This window comes from Pinus tabuliformis, chromosome 3_1, assembly GCF_031772625.1.
Source record: "Pinus tabuliformis cultivar Carrire ecotype Pingquan chromosome 3_1, CPIR1, whole genome shotgun sequence".
NCBI classification, from domain to species: domain Eukaryota; kingdom Viridiplantae; phylum Streptophyta; class Pinopsida; order Pinales; family Pinaceae; genus Pinus; species Pinus tabuliformis.
Genome location: NC_142301.1, coordinates 118,303,299 through 118,330,320, shown reverse-complemented (window position 1 = coordinate 118,330,320; position 27,022 = coordinate 118,303,299). Strand labels below are relative to the sequence as shown.

The 27,022-nt window shown below is 39.6% G+C and overlaps 1 protein-coding gene across 1 annotated transcript in view; it reads right to left on the bottom strand.

Moving 5' to 3' along the window:
• The window catches only part of LOC149186053 (mediator of RNA polymerase II transcription subunit 15a-like), an 82,766-nt gene extending 56,580 nt beyond the window's left edge, over positions 1-26,186 (bottom strand). The window contains exons 1-8 of the mRNA XM_089410871.1: positions 25,948-26,186; positions 23,776-23,887; positions 23,375-23,486; positions 21,343-22,443; positions 21,038-21,108; positions 20,410-20,484; positions 18,728-20,140; positions 15,830-16,174 (exon numbers count right to left, since the gene is read on the bottom strand). Coding sequence (XP_089266997.1) covers positions 15,830-16,174; positions 18,728-20,140; positions 20,410-20,484; positions 21,038-21,108; positions 21,343-22,443; positions 23,375-23,486; positions 23,776-23,887; positions 25,948-26,003 — 3,285 coding nt within the window. The 5' untranslated portion in view covers positions 26,004-26,186. The remainder of the gene's footprint in view (positions 1-15,829; positions 16,175-18,727; positions 20,141-20,409; positions 20,485-21,037; positions 21,109-21,342; positions 22,444-23,374; positions 23,487-23,775; positions 23,888-25,947) is intronic.
• Positions 26,187-27,022: the final 836 nt, after the last annotated feature.

The window sequence follows — 27,022 nt, the reverse complement described above, 5'->3', positions numbered from 1 at the left end:
GGCCCTTGGAAAGTCAAAATTTGACTACTTTAGGGAAAAGATGGGGATTGTAAAGAACCCCTTTCAGAAGTAGAAATGAGTGTGTTAGCAGCACAAATGAAGAGGGAGTTGCAATGCAGATGCAGTGTTGGGAGAAAGGACCAGCAGCAACACAGATGCAGAGGGATTTGCAATGTGGATGCAGTGTTGGGAGAAAGAACCAGCAGCAGCACGAATGCAGAGGGAGTTGTCGTACAGATGCAGCAGTGGCAGTAGCAGAGTCATGGGCAATAGTACAAGATGCAGCAGTGCAGAGGATGTTGTGTAGGCAGGCTTAGCATCATCTCAGGGACCGATGCTAGATGATCAGGGTGATACTCAGTGAGGAGTATTACTAGAGCACAGTCCTCGCTAAGAGGGAGTGTTGATTTGGGGTAGCATCGGATGTACTCTAGCCACGAAAATTGGTAGAGAGGCTAAAGCACATGAGATCTCCAATACCCAAAAAGGGTTTGGGCGGATTCTAAACAGTTTGGGAGATATTAAAATAATTAATATTTTTAATGGAGTCCCTAAGTCTAAACTTTCGGAAAATAAAATATTAATGTGTATTAAAGTAAAACTGTGTTAGAATGGTCCAAAAGTCATGGATCAAGCCAGATCTAATCTTAGTCGTTGATTAGGGACTTACTCTCAACCGTTGATTTGTCAACCAGAAAAGTATAAGAGAAAGCTTGAGGGTCACTTGGAGAACATACTGAGGGAGACCAGTCAGTTCAATTTCTGGAGCGGGGTTAGCTAAGAAATTGAACCAATGGTCTGGAAAGTAGTCAGGAAGCAGCAAGTACAGAACAGAGAGACGAGAGATCAACACAGAGGAAGAAAAGGCAGACGCAGGGCCAGAGGAAGCCATGCAGAGGCTGCAGGAGTGACGCGGAAGACCAGAGAGGTCGCGCGGAGTCTCAACAGGCTGACGCAGAGGGTTTCAAGTCACGCAGAGGTCAATAGCGTTGATGCTAAGTTCAAAATAAGTGTTGGAAAAATTGTTTATCTATGGGTAGGCCAGTTTGGCACCCTGTTGTACTAGAAAATCGCTGATATAATAAAATCCTCCGTTGTTGCACTGGTTTTCCCACATTGGATTTTCCCGGGGACATTAGTCCAAAATAATTGTGTCAATGTGTTGATTCTTGTGCATATGTTTGTTTCTGTATTACGTGTGAGATCTGCAGCAGTATTTATTTTAATGTTTATTGAAGTAATTTCATGAATAACTTATGGTGAAATAAGTAGGAAAAGTAAATCAGTTGTTGTAGTGATAGAATTTTCACACCCTCTCCACTGCCTCTCCTCCAGACACTTTGGGAAATTGGCTGATTGATAGTGGTGCCTTAAGGAACTTCATCAAATACAAGGAAGCCCTCTCTAATCTGATAGAATAGGAGATAAACTTGGAGATCATCCTTGGAGACGATGCCACCTATCCCGTGAAGGGAGTAGGGAATGTTACCCTTCAATTGAATCAAGGTAACACTATTCATTTGCAAGAAATACTATATGTACCTAATCTCAAGAAGAACCTGGTGTCCATTTCAGCCAAGGAGGACAAAGCATTCAAGGTGGCATTCATCGATGGAAAGGTATGTGTTTGGAAAAGAAATTTTAAAGATGCTCTTACTCTTGGGTTCAGGGTTGACACTTTGTATCAAGTTAGACGAAGTCCATTGGGAGCCATGTCTTGCGACACATCTCTACAATCTGAACCATGGCACCAGAGGTTTGCGCATCTTCATTATAAGGCCCTACCCAATGTGAGACAGATAGTGACAAGTACGCAAAAGTTCAAATTAGTGCATGAAAGTGTATGTCCGGGATGTGCCAAAGGAAAACTTACAAGGGACCATTCCCCTAATAGCAAGACCACAGATATATTGTAATTGATCCACTTTGACATATCTGGTATGATGCCCGTAAACTCTTTGGGAGGATACTTATATTATCTCACCTTTACGGATGATTATTCTCACAAGACCTAGATCTACTTCTTGAAGAAGAAGGATGAAGTGTTCACCTGGTTCCGTCACTTCAAAGCCTTGATCGAAAACCAATCCGAGAAGAAAATCAAAATATTGAGGACTAGTAATGGGACCGAGTACGAATCCAATGAATTCCAAGATTATTGCAGAGAAGCTGGCATTAAGAGGGAGACCACAACACCATAGAGTCCCTAGTAGAATGGTGTGGCTGAAAGGAAGAATCGTACTATAGTAGAAGTTGATCGTGCCATGCTTCATGATCAAGGGCTTTCGAAATTCCTATGAGACACTCTCTTTTGATTGGAACTGACTTCAGGTCAGTTAGAGTGGTATGACACACTCTCCTTTGATTGGCACTGACTTCGGGTCAATATAGAATGGTATGATACATTCTCGATCACTTCTTCTTCATAGTTCAGCAGAGCAGCGCAGTGCATTGATGGCAAAGATAGTACAGATTGGCAAATGGATTAGCAGATTGAGTTCTCCCTAGTTGAGAGGGAGTGTTAAAATTGGCAACTAGGGCCAAACTTCACATGGGTCATCTTATTTATGACAGCTGATATTTTTCTTGGATTCCTCTCTCCAAAAGGTGTAGGATTGATCTAAAGATCATCCAATTCCGACATGTACAAATGAAGTTATGAATTTATTTTGATTATGGACAAATTATCAAGGTCAGTCAGCAAACTTATGTAGGCTCAGAAGCCCAATAGTCACATCTATTCATCCTCAATGTTTGCTATAAATACCTAATGCCTTAGCCTCATTTCGACACACTCATCTTCACACTTCTCTCTCTCTCCTCATTGATTGGGTACGGATTTCTAGGCCCCTCTCTCCACACGTCCGAAATTTCAGGAGAGCGAAATTTCAGGGGGGCCAAATTTCCCGACAGTTTGACCAAGCGTTGACTAGATGCATTGACCTCCTTTGACTGTGTTTTTGTGGGGGCTATCTCTGTTTGGGCAGGCCGCATTTCTGGGCACAGAAATCGAGGCCAAATGTTGACTTTAACCAGCATTGACTGCAACTACGGCTGACCGCAGGTTGGCTGTTTGACCAGATTTGACTAGGCTGGTTTTGGGTTCTTTTGAGGGTTGATTCATCTTGTTGTTTGGAGGCCAAGTTGACTGAAGTTGACCAATTTATTGAGGGTCAAATCTACCCTATTGACCAGCATTGACTTTCTGGTTAGGGCTCCTTTGCTGCTGTCATAAATTATCAGATTTGTAAATTGTACTCTCTCTCTCTGCTTAACTATTGAAGAATATAAGAAAAATTGATCAAGGGTTTCCCCACAATGGGGTTTGTCTCTGGCTCGTGCCACATCTTGTGTCCTCTTGTCTTGGCTTGTCTTTTATTGTTTATGTTTATGTTCTATCTGCATTTTACTATCATGTTGATGTGATTGCTAATTTGGATATTGATATTGGGCTAATAAAGAAATTGAAGTAAAATTGCTCTAAAGCATAGAACATACCATTGTTGCTTAAAATTAACAGTTCGCCAATGGATGATGACAACAACAACAACAATTTCAAAGGCAATGGCAATCAAAGAAACGACGGGTTCAACAACAAAGGAAAGAGGAATGCTCCCACTGCTCGAAATGGAAATGATCAACCTCCCAAAACGACAAGAAATACCAAGTATGGTGAAAGTAATGTTGTAGAAAAACAAGATGAGTTTTATCTTAGTTCCACTCTATCTACTGCCTCTCCTCCGGATACTTTGGATCATTGGTTTATTGAAAGTGGAGCCTCAAGGCACTTCACTGGATACAATGAGGCCCTCTCAAATTTTGTTGAAAAGAAGACTAATTTAAAGATCATACTTGGAGATAATGCCACCTACCCAGTGACAGGCATAGGTATTGTCACTCTTCACTTAAATCAAGGTCAAACCATACATCTACAAGAAGTATTATATGTCCCCGATTTAAAGAAGAACCTAGTGTCTATTTCTACAATGGAAGATAAAGGCTTCAAGGTAGCATTCATTGATAGAAAGGTACGTATTTGGCATAGAAACCCTAAAGATGCATTTACTCTTGAATTTATGATTGATGGTCTCTATCAAGTTGGTGAAAGTCCTATGGGAGCTTTGGCGAGTGATACTTCTCTTCAATGTGAATTATGGCACCGGAGATTTGCCCACTTACATTACAAAGCCTTACCTAGGGTAAGGACAATGGTCACAGGGATGCCCGACTTTAATGTAAACCATGAAGGAGTTTGTCAGGGTTGTGCAGCTGGGAAACATACAAAGGGACCATTCCCTTCTAGTGAAAGCAAGACTATCGATATTCTTCAACTGGTACATTGTGACCTATCTGGTGCCATACCCATAACATCATTGGGAGGATACATATACTATGCAATATTTGTGGATGACTACTCACGCAAAACATGGATCTATTTCTTGAAGAGGAAGAATGAAGTGTTCAAATGGTTTTGTTCTTTCAAGGAATTGGTGGAAAATCATTAAGGAAAGAAGATCAAGACGTTGAGGACCGACAATGGAACCGAATATGAATCAAATGAATTCAATGACGTTTGCAGAGAGGCTAGCATTAAAAGGGAGACAATTGTTCCATACATTGTTGAGCAAAATGGTGTTGCTAAAAGGAAGAATCGAACGATTATGGAAGCCACCCATGCCATGATCTATGATCAAGGTCTACTGAAGTTCTTATGCGGAGAAGTTGCCAACACTGCCGTATATGTTCAAAATAGGAGCTCACATCAAGCTTTGGATTTCAAGACACCTGAGGAAGTCTTCACTGCTAAGAAACCTAATGTTTCTCATTTTAGAATCTTTGGTTGTCTGGTATATTTTCATGTGCCTAAAGAAAAAAGGAATAAGTTGGAAGCTTCTGGAAAGAAAGGTATATTCGTTGGCTATAGTGAAAATTCAAAGGCATTAGAATCTATGTACTTGGTCAAAGAGTTGTGGAAGTAAGTCGTGACGTTATCTTTGATAAATACAATGCCCTTGGGAAAGCCAGAGATCTCCCTATCCCCAGGAATGACATACCAAGCCTAACAGGTATTAAGGGTACATGGCTTCCATGAGTATATTGTCCAAGTTGAGCCATGCACATTCGAAGAAATTGTAAAACACCAAGTATGGAAGGATGCGATGAATGAGGAATATGAATCGTGTTGATTTGTGGTAGAATCAGATGTGCTCTAGCCATGAAAATTGGTGGAGAGGCTAAAGCACATGAGATCTCCAAGACCCAGAAATGGTTTGGGGAAATTCCACCTGGTTAGAGAAATATTAAAATAATTAATATTTTTAATGGAGTTCCTAAGTCTAAACTTAGGAAAATTAAAATATTAATGGGTATTAATATAAAACTGGGTGAGAATGTTCTAAATGACATGGATCAAGACAAATCTAATCTTAGCCGTTGATTAGAGACTTAATCTCGGCCATTGAAGACTCAACAGGAAAAGTATAAGAGGAGACTTGAGGGTCAGTTGGAGATACACCAAGATTAATCAGTCAATTCGATTTTCTGGAGCGGAGTTTGCTGAGAAAATCCAAATAAGTGATCTGAGTTGCAGCGAGGGGCAATGAGTACATAGCAGAGAGGTAGAGATAGTGCCAGAGGGTCAGCGCAGTGACTGAGGAGGCTACGCAGAGGCAGCTAGAGATTGCGCAGAGGCTGAGGGGCCTGTGTGGGTGACGGAGAAGACCAGAGAGCTGACGCAAAGAGGCAGAGGGCCAACGCAGGGGGTTCCAAAGCTACGCAGAGGCTAGCAGGGTTGACGCCGAGCCTTGGAGAAGCGCTGGAAGGGTTTTCATGGAGCAGATTAGTGCTGAGAAGATGAATATCTGCTTCCGAGAAGAGGTATTACTGCCATGTAGAAATCTCTGTTGGGTGAGCCAGTTTGGCAACCTAGTTGTACTCAAGAAAGTTGCTTAATAATAAAACCCTCAGAACTGTTGCACGGGTTTTCCCAAGTTGGGTTTTTTCAGGGACGATTGTCCAAAAATAACGGTGTCCCTTGTGTGTTTGTCTAGTATTTCAGTTGTTGATCTGTATATGAGTTAGGACTGCATTTGTGTTTATTTTCAATATTTATATGTATAAATAACTTGCTAAAGGAATAAACAAGTAGGAGAAATAAACCAGATAATGCAGTAGGATTTGTAACGTGTCAAACTTAGAAATTCCAATAAATCGATCATGAAGAATGACGTCTGGGAGGTCGTGCCTATACCCAAGGACAAGTCTGTGGTCACCTCAAAATGGATTTACAAAATTAAACATGGAGCTGATGTAAGTGTTGAAAAATACAAGGCTAGGTTCGTTGCTCGTGGCTTCTCTTAAAAGGAAGGAGTGGACTATGACAAAATATTTGCATCGATTGCTCGATATACCACTATCCAATCTATTATTTCTCTTGCTGCCAACCAAGGTTCAAGCCTACATTAGATGGACGTCAAAATTGCTTTCTTCCATGGCTCGCTTAAGGAGGAAGTCTACTTGGAACAACCTCAGGGGTTTAAAGTACAAGATAGAAGGACAAATGTTTGTCGACTGAAGAAATCCCTTTATGGGTTGAAGCAAGCCCCTAAGGGCTTGGTACGAAAGGATTAACAGTTATCTTACGAAGTTGGGATTTACAAGGAGTTATGCCAATCCAAACTTATACTTCAAGGTTGAAAAGGACATGCCTCTTATGTTGGTCCTTTATGTTGATGATCTCCTTCTGACAAGTGCAGACCCTCTCATTTATCAATGAAAGAGGGAGTTCACTTTCGAGTTAGAGATGAAGGACCTAGGATTGATGCCCTACTTCCTAGGCCTGGAGGTCTGGCAAAAGCCAAGCGAGAATTTCATTTCTCAAGGAAAATACATTGTGAAGCTGCTAGAGAGTTGTGGGATGGTGGAATGCAAGTTTGTGTCTACTCTGATGGAACTCAACTTCAAAAAGCTATTTGGAAGCGTTGTTGGGCCCGAATTGGCAAACCCTTCTGAATATAGACAACAAGTGGAGGCCCTGATGTTCTTGGTAAACTCATGACCGGACATATGCTTTGTTGCAAATACTTTGAGTCAATTTATGGTTGAGCCTCATCACATTCATTGGGTTGTTGCTAGGAATCTCTTGAGATATCTCTGTGGCACAATCAACTATGGGTTGAGATACACTGCCAAGAATTTGAGGCTACATGGATATTCTGATGTTGACTAGGTTGGCAGTGTGGTGGATAGAAAGAGCACGTCAGGATGTTGCTTCTCATTGGGATCTGCTTTGATTTCTTGGATGAGCAGGAAGCAGAAATTGATTGCTCTAAGCATCGCCGAGGCTGAATATATTGATGCTATTATGGCCTGTTGTGAAGCTGTTTGGTTGAGGAAGCTCTTCAGTGAGCTATTGGAGCAGTAGCACGTGTTGGATACCATCATGATCTATTGCGACAAACAAAGTGGGATTCGCCTTTCAAAGAATCTTGTGTTCCACAACCGCTCCAAGCACATTGATATCAAATACCACTTTATCTGGGATATGGTACAACGGCGAGCAATAAGGCTCCAATACATCAAGACTGATGAGTAGGTTCCTGACATCCTCACGAAACCCTTGGGGAAGGTCAAGTTCCTAACCTTCCGAGAGAGACCTAGAGTCTTGGAAGGACCCTCTCATGAGGGTCCCACTTGAGTTGGACATCGAGTTCTGGGAGCTCCTAGGGGCTTTGGGTACTTCTTGGAGCTATGTGCGACCATATGATGAGTGGTTCACCTTCCCCTATAGGTACATTGTGTACAAGGTGAGTGATTCACCTTCCCTTGTGATACCCCATGTTGATATATGAGAGCATAGGGTGAGTGGTTCACCTTTCCCTATAGCTGATGATATATGCATAGGATGACTAGTTCACCTTCTCCTATGGCATATGAGCAGGATGACTAGTTCACCTTCTCCTGTGGATGCCCTAGCATACATCCTACCCATGTAGTCTGGGACTCTTGGGAAGTACCTCTCATCTGGCTAATGAGTTGGGAAAAGTGAATAGGGACCATAGCACTATAGATGGACGCATCGTGTATTGTTGTACTCCATATGTCTAGGATGCATGGTGTTCAACAACTTGATTTGGGATCAAGTCGGATTGGGGTTCTACCCCTGGTTATGTGGACTGACTTTTGTTAGTGGAGAGTGGCAACATCTTGTGACTCACTCTCGATCGATTCTTCATTATCTATATCAATGTTCAACAAAGTTGAGACGAGATGTAGAGATGGTACATGATGATAGGATGGCATGATGATCGATGGTCAGATATTGGCAGGTGGAATTCTCCCTAGTTGAGAGGGAGTGTTAAAATTGGCAACTAGGGCCAAATTCCACTTTGGACAGCTCATTTGATGGAGATAATTATTGCATTGAATTCCTCTTTTCGAGAGGACCAAAATCGACCTAAAGATCACCCAAATCGGACAAGGAGAAATGTGTTTTTGAAGTGAAGCCCACACGTGTAAATTGTCAAGGTCGGCCACATCATCATGTAGGCTCATGAAGCCCAAGCGACATGTCTTTTGACCCTCAACGACTTGTATAAATAAGGATGACCTCAAACCTCATTTGGCACCTCATCAACTCACACATCCTTCTCTCTCCTCATCTGATTGGTTCGTACAACTATTGGGAAGCTGATTTTTCTCACACGTGTGGCAGAAAGGAGGATGAAAATTACAGGGCTGAAAATCTGAAGTTTTTTCTGCACTTCGACTAGGGTTTGACTAGCGTTGACTTTGACTTTCTAGGTAGCTTTTGACTTTGATTTTTTGGGAGAATCTTTGTCTTAGCAGGCCACATTTATTAGCACTAAAACTGAGGCAAAAGGATCACTTTGACCTGCGTTGACCACAGGATTGACTTCAAGTTAACGAAATTCCACTGCAAATTTGTTGACTGTTTTGGGTTGACTTTGACCAGCAAGAGAGGTCGAGTTTCTCTCCTCTTTGAACAAGTTGTTTTGGGGAAGTTTGACCGACTTTGACTATTGTTGACTTTCTGGTTAGGGCTAATTGGACTGTTGTTGACTAAGGGCAAAATTGCAGATTTGACAGGGTTGTCTTGGACAGTGGTTTTGATCATCTATTGGCAAGTCAATTTTGACTTCATTGTACTCTCTCACTTTGTTGAACATTTGATATAATAATAAGAAGAACTGATCAAAGGGTCTTCCCCATCTTGGGGGTTTTCCCTGGCATTCGCCAAATTCTTGTCTTGGCTTGTCGTTTGCATACATTATTTATGTTCTATCTACGGTTACTGTCAATGTGATCAATGGTTAATGTGATTGCTATTGGTAATTAAGTGAAAATTGTCATTGCGCTGATATAAGGACATTGAAGTAATTGTTGCAAGCATAGAACATACCATTGTTATCTAAAATTAACAAGTATAGTCTCTCTCTCAAGGGGTTTTTCATGGAAAGCCATCCTAGCTTATCCCAAAGCTCTCGCCTCAATTGAGCCTTTCCATTGAATGAGTCATCCTTGCCTCACTTCAAACCCTAGTATAGACATATTAATCACAAGTGAGGAATATTGGAACTTCTCCCGTCGGTGAAAATCCAAGAAGAGAAGGGGACATAGGATGTGGTGACAGTGGGCATGTGTCCCAAATTGTTGTTGTGCCCTCTAGCTTTAACCTACAAACTAGTCCTGCTAGTTTGTGCAGCAATAGTACCTATCGATAGATGGCCCATCTTCCTTTAAGAAGAGTGCTAGATGGGAGAGAGAACTGACCGAAGCAATAAGTGGAGAGCCTTGGCATAAAGCTATCTGAAGACCATCATACGGTTGTTGGTTGCCTATCAAATGAAGAAAAAATTTCCCCTATGGGTTGCCTACTTTTGATGGTACATCCTGTTCTTGCCCATGAGTCCTTGAAATCTTTCAAATAGTTATTAATGGATAAAATTTCCTTCTGCAAACGATACCCCCTTAGCTCATGCATAGTAGGGCCTTTGAAGCCTTTTCCAGCAGCATGTATGGCATCAAACATAGGCTCATAATATGGTGAATGGGAAGCATTGAAGGGGATATCAACATCATACCACCATCTAGCTATGTAATCACAAGTAGTCTCTCTCAATTCTTTCTTCCAATGGTCCTCTAAAATGGGTTGCATTTGACTTCTACTAGCTTGAGGACCATGTGCATTTGATGGAGAGGAGGGAGTGAAATAACTTTTGATATTCATATCACCCTTTTTCATTCTACCCTTTCCCTTTTCTTGAATAGACTCAAAAGAGGGAGGAACATATCGGAAGGGGTTGGATGCATCAGTACAAGGGATAGAGGAAGAACCCTCAAAATCAAAATGGGGGTTGATAGCCATCATTTTTTTGTAGATTCCTCTTCCTCCCAATTTCAGCCTCTAACTCTTTTTGTCTAGCCTTATCTTCTTTAAACTTCTCAAAGCTGGCTAACAATTCCTTCCCAATCTCCCCAATTTCTGGTGAGGTACATGGAGTAATTTGGCCTCTAATCCCTGCCAAGTGTTGTTTTAGCCTATTAATACCCCCAGAACCTTCTTAATTTTCCTATGACAAAATTTGCAATGCATTTGACTTTCAACCATTTCAACATATGCCCAAGCAGCATCTTTCACTCTAGGTGCCATTTTTTGACTTGGAAATTAAAGCAAACAATCTGAAAATGAAAAAAAAACAAAACAAAAAACATCGATTCAATGTTCATTTCTTTCACAAAAAACACTCTTTAGGATTTCTAGATTTGCACATAAAATTTAATAAGCAAAAACAAATTTGTACAAGTGAAAAAAATACCTCCAGGCACAAACTGCCTCCTCAAGCTTGCTCCAAGAAGCCAATTCCTCAACGCTGCTCCAAATGGCTGCCCAAGAAGCTCCTCACTGCTGCTCCAAAAACAAACTCAACAACTCCTCACAAACTCTCACTGAAATTCTCACTCAAATGCATGAGATGGCTGTGAGAGAATGAGAGGGGTTGAGTGGGTTCAATAGGGTTTGGGAGAGGGGAATGGACCCCAAAGACCAAATAGGCAATATTAAAATCGGTTTGGAGTCCACAAAAAGAAGATTTAAAAAAAAAATGCAGTTTACGGTTTCATTAGGCCGCTGTCACTAACTCAGCTGAGTTAGAGCGAGCTCGGCCGAGCCGGCCGGGTTAATACCGAGTCGGCCGAGTTGTTAGACAACTCAACCTGCTCGGTATTAACTCGACCGGCCGAACTGAATACTTGGCCAAGTCAAATTTTTGAGCCTTGGCTCGGACCAACTCAGCCGAGTCGGTTCCGAGCCGGCCGTTTTTTAAAACACTGCAAGATATAACAATGCAGAGGATGTTGGGCAAGGAGAACTAGCATCAACACAGGGACCGATGCCGGATAATCAGAGTGATGCTCAGTGAAAAGTATTACTAGAGCACAGTGCTCACTAAGAGGGAGTGTTGATTTGGGATAGCATCGAATGTGCTCTAGCCATGAAAATTGGTGGAGAGGTTAAAGCACATGAGATCTCCAAGACCGAGAAATGGTTTGGACAGATTGTACCCGGTTTGGGAGATATTAAAATAATTAATATTTTTAATGGAATTCCTAAGTCCAAACTTAGGAAAAATAAAATATTAATGGGTATTAATATAAAACTGGGTTAGAAGGTTCCAAAAGTCATAGATCAAGCCAATTTAAATCTTAGTCGTTGATTAGAGATGTAATCTCGGCAGTTGAACGACCAACGAGAAAAGTATAAGAGGAGGCTTGATGGTCAGTTCGAAAACACACCAGAGTGATCAATCATTCATTTTGCTAGAGCAAGGTTGTTAAGCAAAGTTGAATCAGTGATCAGCAACGAGGGCAAGTGAGTACGAGGCAGAGAGGCAGAGACAATACTGAGAGACCAGCGCAAAAGCAAAGAGAGCGAGAGCAACAGCTAGTCCAAGCTACGCAGAGCCCAGCAGAGACAGCGCAGAGGCCAAAGGGACTGCGTCATCCACGCAGAGGTTGTTAGAGTGACGTAGAGGGTCCCAGAGGCTGCGTAGTGCCTCAGAGGGCTGACGCAGAGGGTCCTGGTGTTGACGCAGGTCAGCAGAAGGCTGACGCAGAGGCCAAAAGGGCCAGCACTGAGCTTCAGTTGTGTCAGAGAGGGTTTCATGGGACAGGTTTTTTGAAATATAGAGGTATTGCTACTATGTATTTTTCTATGTTGGGTGAGCCAGTTAGGCACCCAATTGTACTCAGATAGACTACATAATAATATAACCCTCTGAATAGCTGCACTGGTTTTCCCGCAATGAGTTTTTCCGGGGACATTTGTCCAAAAATAATGGTGTGCCTTGTGTGCTTGTTTTATTTCAGTTGATGATCTGTAGATGTTGTGATTGTATTGTGTTTATTTCGGTATTTAAATGTATTAAATAACTTGTTCGAATTTAAACAAGAAGAAGAAATAAACCAGCAGAATATAGATTAATTTTCTAACGGATAGACTTAGAAAATTCAACATGGTCGAACCTTGCCAATCCTGCTAATTCGAGCAATAACAGGGTTTATATAGGGTTTAACAAAATTTGTAGAACATGCCTTGTAGAAAGTGAGATGTACCCACGAAGATGAACATGCACCAAATAAGAAAATTTGCTTTAGGAGAAATGAAAATGCCTCAAAAGTATCCTCAATGAAAGATTATGGATCAAAATGTGTGGAAATGTCCATTCAGCTGCAACATCCAAGCCCCTTACATGTTCTGGTGGTAACCACTAACTTCATAATGCACCAGCAATAAATATGAAGCAACTAGAAAAAGGTAATGTGATGGATCCAAACTTTCTCCATTACCCCTGACATATAGTTCAACTATTCTTGTTAAAATTAGAAAGTTCTTGAAAAATGGCTCTAAAAGAATGGGATGAGCCACAATGCTAAAGGGAACAACAAATAACTCTTATTCCAATGCCATAGAGCTTGTTCCTCCTATCCACTACTCTATAATGGCACAAAAGCCTCAACAGTAACAATGCTTACAATATTGCCCATTCACGGGGGATTCAATCTTCTCTCTATCCAAATGCTAAGATAGAAAGTATTTGGTCCAACAACTACTTCAATCTGGAAAGGTCCAAGGCATAATCTATCAAACTTTTGGTGATCTTCTGGTCTCTAAAAAATCATCTTTATCCTATCAAAGCACAAGATCTCCTTTTTTGAATCCCCTGGGCTGAGCTCTTTTATCAAACTTCTTTTTGGTTCCTTCCTGGCTCGCTGTGAATTTTGAAAAGTTGCTCTCCAGTGTTCATCCAACTCAAAACGCTGATAAATCCTTGCCTGAACTGCTTCCTGGTTGGTGGTGAAAGGTTGCAATATTTTATACGCTGGAACTTCAAATGGATAAGCAAAGTGATGTCCATTCCATAAACCAATTCAAAACGGCTCTTTCCAATGGCTTGCTTTTTTGTGATTCTATCGGTCCAGAGTGCAAACTTGAGCTGGTTGTCCCAATTTCTTTTTTATCTTCAACTGTCTTCTATTCATATTATTCATGTGATTCCATCCTTGGACTTGATAAGAATACATGTTTTGGAAGCAATTTGATATCCCCCAGAGTACTTTGAAGTTGAAGCCAATTTCTTCAAATGATGTACTTGTAGCTTTGGAATACCATCTTGTTTGGCAGCTAAAATCTTAGTTACTTGATGTGTTTGCTTACTTTACTTGAATTTTTCGGAATCACTTGACATTGTAAAGTACTACTGCTTCATTGATTTTCTGCTCCACCAACCATGGAATTCAAGGCACTATGGTCACAGATATTAATTTCCAAAGTTTAAGCTTGCTGTGTTTGGTTCTTTTACATGCAGATCTGCACTTTTTAAGAGAAGGTTTAAGGCCTTTCCAGCAGATTTTCACAGTTATCAAGGCAAAATTAATTACTTAGGTGTAAATCTGCATTATAGCTTGCTGTCTGGATCTATCTTAACAGATTCCAGGTCATATTTTTTTATAACAGAAAGTAATTCACAGTTCGGAAGAGTGTTTTGTTTCCCAGGTTTATATTATGATTCTCCCCAAGGTTAGCAAACACTAACCCAAAATGCTGAGGGACACTGCGAGGTGACTGTGTACTTTCCCTAATTGACCCTGGAATTCTTCCAATTTCAAGCATTAACAAGTCTCATGAATTGCTGGATATTTTACAGGGTGCCACAGGAGTTGGGAGATGCACAATATGATAGGATTTTACACCCAAAATGGCAATCCCCAAGATATCCAGGATAAAGTGCCAAAGATTTCATCTTCAGCTATAGTGCCACTGCCTGGATAGCCTGAAGAAAGATTCCACGTAGGAAGAAAATCCTAAAGGAGATGGATGGAAAAGTGATTGACTCTTGACTCTTGAGAAGCCCCTAATATTAAGGTTCCTATACCAATTAATATAAGCACAAAACCAACAATGCAAGAAGATACACTCAAGAAGTCATGAGTAACAAAGTAGGTGAGTATGAGAAGAGTATTCCAGAACTGTACACATGTTGAGGGAGCCAAAGAGATCTATAAAACATAGGAAGCGTAGGTGTGGTTTGCCTTGGCCAAAGACTAGACTCATCTATATTACTGTATATAGAGTACAAAGTTGTGGAGAGAGTGATCAAAGCTGGCCAAGTCTTCAATAAAATACAATAATGTGGATAAGTAATCAATTTAGAGTAATTTTAGACTAAGTCACCCACAAGAGATAAGAATAAAGTACAAAACATGTTCACTAAACCAAGTCTCATCAGAGGCATTTCTTTCTTTAAAAAAAAGGATATAGATTGTGGACTCCAAGTTAACCCCCCTCATTGTCATAGCCTCTACAAGAGAAACTTGACATAGAGGAAGAAGAAACCTTGAATAGCATCTCAAGTCTGTACATGGTTTTAAGTTTGATTGAACCTCATTGAAGTATGGCAGCATCTCAGCCACCCTATCTCTCTATTGTCGAGTGTAATGGGGCTAAAATGCTATAACCCAACCATCCAGATGTGATTGTCACAGACATGAAAGAGACAATCTGGTGGCAGTGGCTCAGGGATGGTGTCAGAGATGCAAAGTGAAATAGAAAAGTAGATTATCTTGATTTGCATTAGACTGAACCAAAATGATGATAGATGTGTCGATAAATTGCAATCAGGTGATGTGACCAAAAAGAATCACCTGGTAGAAATGAAACCACGAGCTCACACCCGCAGATGCCTTGTAGCAATGGAGGTACAAAAAACAAGCTTTCAGCTATTTAAACCAGTGTTGTGTACACAGCAAAGACAAGAAACCCTTAAAATATAGTAAATTTTGTGCACAAAAAATATTGCAAGTTTGTGGTGAGTATGGCCATTGGCAAACTTGTGGGGAGTCTTGTCAAGCATGGGAAGTTTCCCACGAATCTAGAGAGTGGATAGTTCCAAGGCTCCACGAGACTCATAAATCTTAGCTAAGTCAAACTACACTAGTTTAAAGACTCCCAAGGTCAAAATGACACTGCAAACAAAAAAAATCAAAGTTCACGAATAACATTAAAAAAACAATGATCTAAGAGATATATAAAAACTGGAACAGGATGCACAGGATCAAAGATATAGTTAGCTAATATTGAAATGGAGAGGCAGAATAGCAGATAAAATAAATATCTATAAACTTGCATGGTTAGTGAGTGCAAGATGCACAGATACAGGATAACGTGGACTAATGCAAACACAAGTTAATAAACACAAACAGACATGAAAACTATAATAGTACATTAGAAACAAGTGAATAAACAACATACCTCCAATCTCAGCCTCATGATATTAGAAGTTGCTGTAGATTCCATTTCTGGAGACTCTACATTATTATGTTGTTGGAGACTATTGGTCACATTTCCATCTGAAGCTGTAGTGCTGAGGGGCATGGAACTCATGCAACGTTTCATTCTTTTTGTTGCAGCACTGCCATCCTGTGACATTAGATTTCTTGCTTGCAAACGGCATTTTGTCATGGCAACTAAATCTTCTCCAGCAGCAGCTCTGGAACCATCGCCTGGTGCAGATCCTGCCATCCTATCTATCAAGTTTACTACTGAGCATATGTCATTCACCGCAGAACTCAAGGCCTTTGGGGAGATTGAATTGATCTGTGTAATTCAAAACAAATCACAACATCAAACAACCTTACATGATAGATACATCTCAACATGTAATCAAATATTAGTTAATAGTCAATTCTGGTAGTATTCAAACTAAGTACTATGATTGCGCTCATATTATGTAAGTGCAAACCTCAACTAAAAAATGTGCTCCAAGCATGACAGCATAATATCATCCTAGTTTCAGTTCAAGTGTTTCATAAAGCTACTTAGAATCAGGAAAGTGACAATGGAAACTTGGCAATTAGTCAAACCAATGAAGCTGATTAAAAGCAGGTCATAATGCTCATAATAGTCAATATCACATGCTGAAATTCTTCAAATCTAGTATAATAATAAGACTGATGCTATCTGTTAGTTTTGCTGGTGACAGGTCTCTCATATGTAGATTGCTTGAGTCCCAATTATGACTACAGTGGCATGTCCCTATGACGGGATTTTTTCCACATTAGTACTCCCTTCCTTGAATGGCAATCCACCAACAAATAAACTGAGAAGAAGGAACTAAAAAGTAGACATAACCAATTCTCTAAACAGAACAGGGCACATTAGGTAGGGCTATTCAACCAGAATTATTGTAATTTGTTACAATACAGTATTACAGACTCCCAATACCATTCCTTGATCATTATTTTCTAAGGTGCATAGGCAGTGTGCACAGTCCAATCACCGGCAGCTCATCCTCCAGTGTGTAACACAGAGAATGTGAATTGAACTAGTAATAAGGGAGACTGACACTTTATCTGTCAGTTTGGCTGGTGATTGAGAACTGAAAAAGTCTGTAATATTTAGATTGCTTGGATCCCAAAAAAAAGATATTTCTGCAGTGACATGTCACTATGATAGGGTTATTTTCCATATTAGGACTTCCCTCCTTGAATGCCAATCCACCAACACATAAACTGGAAAAGGAGGAACTAAAAAGTACACATGATTAATCCTCTAGATAGGATCAGGATACAATTGGAAGGGCTTTTGGACAAGGATTATTGTAATTTGTTACAATAAACTCCAAATCCCATTCTTTGATCACTATTTTCTTAGTTGCATATGCACGGTGCAATCACCGGCAACTCATCCTCCAATATGTAACACAGAGATGGTGAATTCAACTCCATAATAAATTTTCAACAGAAAACAAGAGTAATAATCAGCCCTGGGACTCGTAATGTAATAACTTATAAGTGAAAATAAAGCTCCTTCAGGTTTTCTAACCAGCTCCTAGCTCTATGCTCCTACTATATAAATTATTTGTCAGCTAAGTTTTAATGGTAAAAGTGACCATTCAAACATATGGCTCAACAGCCGAAGCAATAGCATTAATTTTAACTTGTTCCTTTACATCCTTGGAGCATTTCTGCATTGTCTTTTACCTAATTGCTTGCAATGAATGATAATTGCCTTTGGGAAAAAATATGCATTATAACATGACTTAAAGGAGGATATTGCTGCCCACTAGACATAAACCCCAGGACTCCCATTACAGGATCTAATAGCATCTGTACTGAATTACCACCTTAATGGAGGATATCGCTGCCCACTAGACATAAACCCCAGGACTCCCATTAAGCATCTAATAGCAGATGTACTGAATTATCACCAGCCTTGATCCATCTTAACTCCGGATCTACCAAGTGTCGAGAGGGATCATCCTTCGAGGCGCAAACCTCTATCTACCAAGCATCGAAAGGGATCAAATCCTTTGGGGTGCAAACCTCTTTTAGAGTGAAAGAAGATTTGATCCCTCTCGGCGCTTGGTAGATCTAGAGTTAAGATGGATCTAGGCTGGTTTTATTATTAATTATAATTATAATTTTTAATTTGCTTCTTTAATTTCCCCCTTTAAATAGGCTATATTCCACATAAATACCATGGGTTCTCATAAACCTTGAGCTCAAAAACCGCCAGTAACTGGACCAAGTCAAGTTTATCTTAACTACCCAACAAAAATTAATAAAAATAATAATAATAACATAGAAATTTTACGTTTATTATTTTAGTTTGAAGTTGTTTTTATTTTAATGTAGGGTTATTTTATTTTTATTCTTTTATTATTTTTGTTTATGGGACAGGACATTACAACATCTCTTCCACACTGGGCTGGAGAGCGTCTCTCGGTGCAATAATTGCAATATCAATAGTGATGGCATGAAATTTATAATATTGGCTGCATGTCTATTACATCAGCAATGAAACTGTGGATTCCAATTTTTGATGTATTAAAAGGCGTGATACTTGTTTTGTTCAAAAAACACAAAGGATGTAAACACAAACTATACTGACATGTAAATGGAAGAGTCAAGACTGAGACAAATGCATCAATATTGCATTATTTGAAACAAAACTCCTCTCTACGGGTTACGGAACCTAAAATTTCCATACGCTAGGCAGCTTGCACTATTAATATATCAGTAGCAACTAACAACAAATAGACTTTTCATGACCAATTTGCTTAAGTACTGGGAAAAAATTTAAAAGGAAATAACTATCCCTTCTAAATATAAACTATGAAAAAGAGTTTGAGATCTGCAATGTGCATACCACTTTTACCAATCGCTCCAATGGAGGTTCAGATGTGCTTGACTTGTCTTCCATTAGGGATCCAGGTGAAACAGTTTGGTGTCCATCCTGGTTGACAGTATTTTGAGCCGGGCTCGGAGAAATGTCAGCTAATAGTGGTGAGGTAGAAATTCCAGGTGTGCCAATAGCTAGAGATTGAGCATGGTTTCGTACAGGAGTGGGGTGCTGAAATCCCTGAGCATTTCCAGCATTTGGAATTGGAGAAATGGAAAAAGACTGTTTCTCGGCATCTTCTATATGAGGTGAAGGAAGTGGGAGAGTAGAGGGTGAGGGAGCCATAAATGGTGAAGTCTCAGGCTGCACGGGAGTTCCAACTTTGGGAACCTGAAGTGAAGACACTACAAGACTTTTTTGCTCTATCTGTGGGGAGGGATGCTGGGAAACTTGTGGAGAAGCAGCCTGGAGAAGTTGAGGTGAAGAAACAGAAAGCATTGACCCTGTCTTAAGCTGCTGCTGCTGCTGCTGCTGCTGATAAAGTGAACGTTGACTTAACTGATGGTGCTGCAGCATAGATGCTTGTTTAATAGAAGACTGCTTTGTCCTCGAGTCATTATTCAACTCATTAATTTGTTGAAGTTGTGGCATTTGCTGTGCATGACACTCTGCCTGCAACTGAACAGCTTGTTGCTGCTTCTGCTGGATTTGCTGCTGCCGTTGTTGAAGTTGCTGCTGCTGCTGAATATGCCGTTGCTGCTGCATCTTGACTTGTAGGATTTCTTGCTGCGTTAGAGCATGGTGGTTATGTTGCAGGGTATTTATATTATTTTGCTGTAAAGGATTGATCCCAGTCTGCTGCATGGAGCTAATACTATTCTGCTGAAAAGGAGAATTATTTTGCTGAAGAGAAGTAATATTATTATTTTGAAGATGGTTTACTGAACTCTGCTGCAAGGTAGCTACACTAGTTCCTTGCATTGAACTTAGATTGGCAGCAGACTGCATTGTAGTCCGAACATTTTGCTGTGATGTTTGTACACCAGATTGCTGTAAAGGCATGGAACCATGCTGAATAGGTGTCACAGTGTTTGATTGCATTGAAGTAACAGAAGGCTGTAAATTCATCTGTTGGAGTTGATTAACATGCTTTTCTTGTTCCTGCATCTGAGATAACTTAGTTTGTGGTTGTTGCTGCATAGATTGCACTTGGCTGGCAGTCTGATTTGCAAGTTGTTGCTGTCCCTGTTGTTGTTGTGGAGCAGATTTTCTCTGCTTAAATGAGTTCAGAATGGCTTGAATTTGCTTCTCAAAAGCATCAACCTTATCCTCTTTAAACCCTGGTGGAATGTTGTTCTTTGATACTTGAAGATATTGCATCATACGTTGCAATGTTTGTCTGTAGTGCTTAAGCTTTTCAGATTGATCAGGTTGCATGGGCTGATAAAACAACAATTCTATGAGCATTCAGGCCAAAATTAACTAAAATACCAAACTGTCATAACCATTGATATTCATTTTGGATACATGAAAAGTCTTGTCATCATTAATGGTGGCTACATGGATTACATTGTCAAAACAACCCCAACCTATTCTTGCAATCTCATAAGCATACATCTCACTTGTAATATATTCATAATGCCACCATGCCATTTTATAAATTTGACAAAGGTCAAAGTAGTTAGAACTAAGGAAGAAAAGGAACGCACCTGTTGACATTTCAGTGAAAGCTTTGTAAATAATTCTTTTATCTCTGGATAATACATCTCCTTCAGATTTTGTAGCTGCATAAAGAACATAACAATTTCTATCACTTTTTTCTGTTCCTGAGACACCAAAGATTTGTCAAAGCATCCAATCTCAAGAGAATCTACATCGTAAAAGATGTAGACTCTCTAGACTCTTGAGAGTTAAGTGGATATGTTGGCTCCCCTTACTTATGTAGGGAAGAGTATTCTATATAATCATAGTTTGGCTTAATAATGCAAAGTTATTATTGCACTCATTATTGCTCAACAAAGAAATATAAGATGCATTTTCAAAAAAAAATCTTTATCAAGGCATTTCAGATTGAAACAGAGGGAAATAAAGGCATGTAGTACAGGTATGTCAAGGCATCTCTTAATGAATTGCCGTATTGATTCATGATGGTGAAAATGACATGGCATCTTTCCAAATCGGACAAACCTTCAATACACTTTACAGAAAAAGCACTTAGGCTAACATATTGAAGACTGATCATTGTGAAAGAATGGAGATAAGTACACAAAGACCAATGCAAAGGACCTCCAAGAAAATTGTAAATTTTAAGAAAAATTAGAATGTGTAATATCTTACTCTCTGAAAAACCTTTTCCTGCCAATCAGCAACAGTTGATTGTCCAGTTTGAACTGACGACTCCATTGATGCTGGAAAACCACAGTTAATGCATATAAGGCAACAGATCACTTTTATTAATCTGAAATGTCAGAAGAAAGTCCAAATGTATACCTTTCATCTATGCTTAGATCAAGTCGAATATGCACAATATATACAGAGTGGAAATGATAGATAATTAACATTGATATTTAATAAATCCTTAAACACAATCCAAATGGGAATAAGGTACATAAAATGTGAATGAAACAGGGGAGTGGATTTACTAGAAGACGCCTCTGAGAGCCCTCGCTGTTGTAAGAGCTGCTTTTGTGGTTCAATAGAACTCTGTTGCTGCTGCTGCAAAAATCCACCATTTGTCTGGAGCCTTTGCTGCAGCTCTTGCTGTGCTGGATTTGATTGCTGTAGCAATCGCTGTTGTTGCTGCAGTGGTTGGGACTGAGATTGGAGCTGGGAGAGAAGCTGCTGCTGTTGTGACTGTTGCTGCAACTGCTGGGATTGTGATTGTAATAATGATGATGATGTCTGCTGTGTTTGCTGATGTTTGGATTGCAAAAGCTGTTGAAATTGATTCTGCTGCTGCTGCATATTTGAAACATTATTTTGCTGAACCAGAAGTTGCTGGTGTTGTTGCTGTGGTGGTAGAATTGACTGCTGAAACATAGAAGCCTGCTGTTGCTGTTGCATAACAGACTGCTGTGATTGCTGCTGCCTAAGGACAGATTGCTGATTTTGCTGAAGGGCAGACTGAGATGCTTGTTGTACAGTAGATTGCTGAACTTGTTGAAGTCCAGATTGTTGAGCAGGTTGTACAAGAGAGGGTTGAGATTGCTGCAGAAGATATTGTTGAGTTGATTGGAGACCTGGTTGTTGAGCTGTTTGTAGAGTAGGCTGCTGTGATGGCTGTGGCTGGCTCTGTGGCAAAGCCAATTGTTGTTGCTGAAGAATTGATGGCTGAATTTGAGACTGCTGTTGCAGCTTCTGTTTCAGAAAAGCCTGCTGGTGTTGCACTTGCAACTGATGTTGATAAAGCAGCTGATGCTGTTGGGATGGTGACTGTTGATGTTGTTGAACTACTTGCTGCTGGTGCTGCTGTTGTCTTGATGGTAACTGCCTCTGACTACTTGCAAGAAGAGAAGGTAAAACTTGACCTGTTGAGCTATTAATTGAGTTATGTGATATTCCTGGCATAGGAATCGAAGACAAGGGAGGTGCCAAACCAGCTGAGCTCGGTATTCCATTTGCAGATATGCTGTTTTGCAAAGTTTGTTGGAGCAATGGTTGTTGTGGTTGAGGTTGCCCAGGCAATGGAAGACTATTTCCTGAAGCTTGTGGTTGATTTCTAATTTGTGCTGGCATCATCCCCCCTACAATGTGAACGTGGCAAATAAAGAGACAAAATATTAATAATAAATTCATCAGTTAAAATCTTTGCTGAAATACTAATATTAAATAGAATAATGTATATTGTGCAAGGTTTCTGGGTAAATTGGATAACAAAATTTGTATCCCTACGCCTTTCGGTTGTGATCTCTTCGACAATCGTCAGGGAGCAAAATATGAAAAATAGTAGGAGATTCAGCTACATGAAGCACAATATGCAGTGCTATGACGTGCTACACATTGTGCTGCATAGTGCTATGGCGTGGTTCATGCAGTTGCACCTCCTACTTTTCAAAATTTGCTTCCTGATAATGGTTGAAGAGATCAACCAAAACGCAACATCATAGAATTGGTGCTGCATGTTGTGGTTCATGCAGCTGCACCTCCATCTATTTTCTATATTTTGTTCCCTGATGATGGTTGAAGATATCAACCAAAACCCAACAGTCATAGTGCGGCATATTGTACTTCATGCAGCTGCATCTCCCTTTATTTTTCATATTTTGCTCCCTGATGCTGGTTGAGGAGATCAACCTTATTTTTCATATTTTGCTCCCTGATGCTGGTTGAGGAGATCAACCAAAATGCGACATAGCGCTGAATATTTGCTTCATGCAGTTTCCTCTATTTTTCAGTATTTGCTCCTTGATGATGGTTGAAGAGATCAACCGAAAGTGAAACACACCAGGATAGAAATTTTGTTATGCAGTTTACCCAGAAATCTTGCACAATATGTTGACAAACTGCAAAGATCCAAACTCTATAAGAACAACGTATATTTTTTAATCATCCCAGTAAAGTAATATGTACTTAGTTGCACATATCAGACAAATGGTTCAAAGAAATAAAGCTCTATTTAACTAATAGAACCAGTGCTTTCTGTAACAGATTAACCTTTTTTGTATGTGCTCTCACCTGGATCCAGAGGCCGCTGGCTGTTACCAGGAGAGCTACCCGGAAAAGAAGGCTGAATAGCTTTTGATTCTAATGATAGCATCTTGAGAGAGATTCTTTGTAGATAGTCTTTCTACAAAGCATAGACAGAACATCAACATCCCCCCCAAAAATAAATCATTGCAACCAAGGCAATACCATAGTAAAATGTCAATATGCATTCAAATGGTAATGGCAGCTCTCCTTGGGTGAACGGAGATATAACTATATGGTAATAATTGTAGACAAGACACTTATTAAAAATGCACTCGATCCAGTAATTCACCAGTTCCATCTCGATATAATGAAAAATGATAAAATGGACCATCCTCGGAAGAAAGATGAGAACTGTCAGAACAATTCAAATGTGAGGGGCATCACACCTGACTTGCAGCCTGTGTATAGATCTTATCCTCAAACCGCAAAGCAATTTTTTTAAGTTCATTCATGCCATCTGGACCTCTGTGTGGCATGTGTCTCCGAAGAGTGTCCATTTTGCACACAAAAACGTAGCCTTACAAACCTACTTCTGTGGTTTCTATTGACAAACCAACCAATTACAAGAACTTTGCAAATTTGAAAACACTTGTATTTTTTTGTTTAAGATTATGCAACTTTGATAAGGTTTAAATGCATGTATTTCTTTGTTCAGATTATGTAACTTTGATAAGCTTCAAATTAAATCTTAACTCGTACACAGAACAATCAGGTAAATTGGATTAAAAAATTCAGGGGTCGGAATTCAAGTTGATCACTAACCATTCTATATGTCAATTATTTCTCAGTGAAAAGGAGGCTTATTGATCGAATTAAATTTATATTCTAGAGTTATAGTAGTCTGACTGGCCTGATCCAAAACTGGCAAATAAACACGGTTGATCTTGGCATTAAGCCAACTGGGCCTGCTACTCTAACCAAACTACAATCCTAGTCCACTATTCAGCTTTCCCTAACTACTTCAGGCTGAAGGAACCAAAAACCATGAAGCCTCCAATCAATTGCAAATACACAATTTTTTCAAGAATGGCACCCTGATAATGTATCATCAGCACACAAGATAATTCAGTAAGTATTGTACTCAGTGGGGCAACAACAATTAGTACTTCAGCTATGCATTGTATTTTCACACTAACATTTCGTTTGGCTGAATTCAAGGATTATGTGCATGGTAAAGATGTGTAATTCTGGTTTGAACCCTATCATTGAGGATTGTTTATCTTTGTGGTTTGATGATCAGATGTGGAGATGAAAAACCTCACTTTCAAGGTTTCTTTCAAGGTCGTTCGCAGTTCTTTACTTGATCAGTAAAATTGAAGGCATGGCTTACATATCGGATGTATAAATAATCAGAGAAATGCACACAGCACATAGATTGGATTGTACCAGATAACACACCACACCACGTGAGAACCTTCAAAACAACCACGTGAGAACCTTCAATTTTTATTTTGAATTGGGGAATTTCTAGGCTCAATCATAACACCATGCTTATTAGGCACCCATACTCACTATGGTTTGGAAAATCCATATTGGCTGCTTATAACTCTGAATCTACATGGATCAAATCCCTCCTGGTGTAAATTTTTCTGTAAGTTTTTTTTCCATCTTAAAAACGTTTCCACCTCGAGGGTTTTGATCCCTAGCCAGATTTGAGATGGATCTCAGCTAGTAGTCTTTTCACATGGCACATGTCAACTCCATGTTGAACCAGGAACCAGGAATGAATTACAAGTTTCCCTTGTATTGGGTTTTAGAAAGTGCATCTGGATGCAATAATTTTTTGATTGTTGCAATTTATATTTTTACTAATAACAATGGTAATGACCTAGCCTAGAGGGTTAGCTCAAACGGTCAAAGTTCGTGTCATTAAAGCACTTTGTTGATGGGAGATGACGATGACGAGATCAATTCTCCAATTCTCCTTCACGCCCTAGGGTTAATCTCTGCTAATATGCTGGCATGCTGGCGGGATGTGAACCCTTATTTCCTCGAGGAAAAAAAAATTGTGATGACCTTGGGAATTCTCTACACAAGCTAAACCCCGAACGTCCACAAGGAAAAAAAACACAGGCAAAGCCATTTTGAAAAAGGGGTCAATGATAAAGGCCCTTTAGTCCTGGAAATGGCGCGCTTATCCATACGGATGTTGAATCATTCCATCTGGGAGATGAGAATATTGTAAACTATTTACTGTCTCTGAAGATGAAGGGATCCCAGAAACCTCAAGTAAACAGATGGATGCCCCCTCTAGAAAAATTCCTTGCAAGGTATTAAGCAAAATACTCATTTCCAATAATGAATAATGCATTGACCTCAACGCAGGGATAATCGGTAATCTTTTTTAACGCAGAGCGAGACCAAGTCGTATTGAATTATTCAATTGGAGCGTAACAGAACCCTCATCTCCTAAACGTGATTTGAAATTCCTCAAGCGTACACAGATGTTTATGCATTGACTGATGGCTAAACTATCATCAATCAATGAACCCACAATGATCCGGATTGAAAACACAAACAAAAACCGAAAAGATGGGTGTTGTGAGTCGATTGAGTACATCTTATTGACGATCTTCTGTCTGGATTCATCGTTCCTCCAGTTGTTGGTATCCATGGCGCTCTCCAGTTGTTGAAAGCCAAAGAGAACCAGGAAGAAGTGCCGTTAGTAGAAAAAGAAAACGGGCGTTGCGTGCTGCTTATTATTGCTAATAGCAGGACTGGCCCCTGGTCCCAGTATTGAAAGACGTGGGAGGGAGGATACTGAATCTCGTTACAAACAGATATTAAAATAAAAACAATGATAACGACCATAAGTGATAAATAATCTCATCATCATGGCCGGCAATGGTAAAGTTCATGAATGAGTTTTGATAAAATTATTTTAAAGATGGGAAGGAATCAATCGAGTCATATTGGAAAAGAAAATTGTAATACTTTCCACTGGATTCCGAGTCATTTCCATCACTTTCATTTTGCTTTTGCACACGTGTTCATTGGCACTGGCCATTCTCCTGCCCTGTTATATAAAGGCATCTCGAAAAGTAGAATATTTACCACGCATTTTTTTATTGCAAATTTATTTGCAGATCCTTTATTAGATGCTTATTCTTAGACTTAAATTTGTGTACTTCACTTATTCCTAGACTTAACTTTGTGTGTTTTACTTTTCACGATTACTTTGTCACTCAGTGGTTATTATTATTAAACTTAACTTCGAGTATTTTATTTTTAAAATTATTTTGTCATCGACTGATATAGGTAAATGTGAATTTAAAAAAAATGAGAGTTAGAAAAGTTGGTTGTGAAACGTTTTGGTTCGTTAACATTTTAAAATTCTGTTAAAAATAACATAATATATTTTATTGCAAATGTATTTGCATGTCTTTTTTAATTTGATGTTTATTCTTAGACTTAACTATGTGTATTTTATTTTTTTGGATTACTTTGTCATTAAGTGGTATGGTTAAATTTGAACCCAAAAAAAGTGAGAGTTGAAAAAGTTGATTGTGGAGTGTTTTGGTTTGTTAATGTATTTGCATGTTTTTTTTCTTTTATTTGATGCTTATTATTGGACTTAACTTCGTGTATTTTATTTTCATTATTACTTTGTTATAATTAAGTGGTATGGGCAAA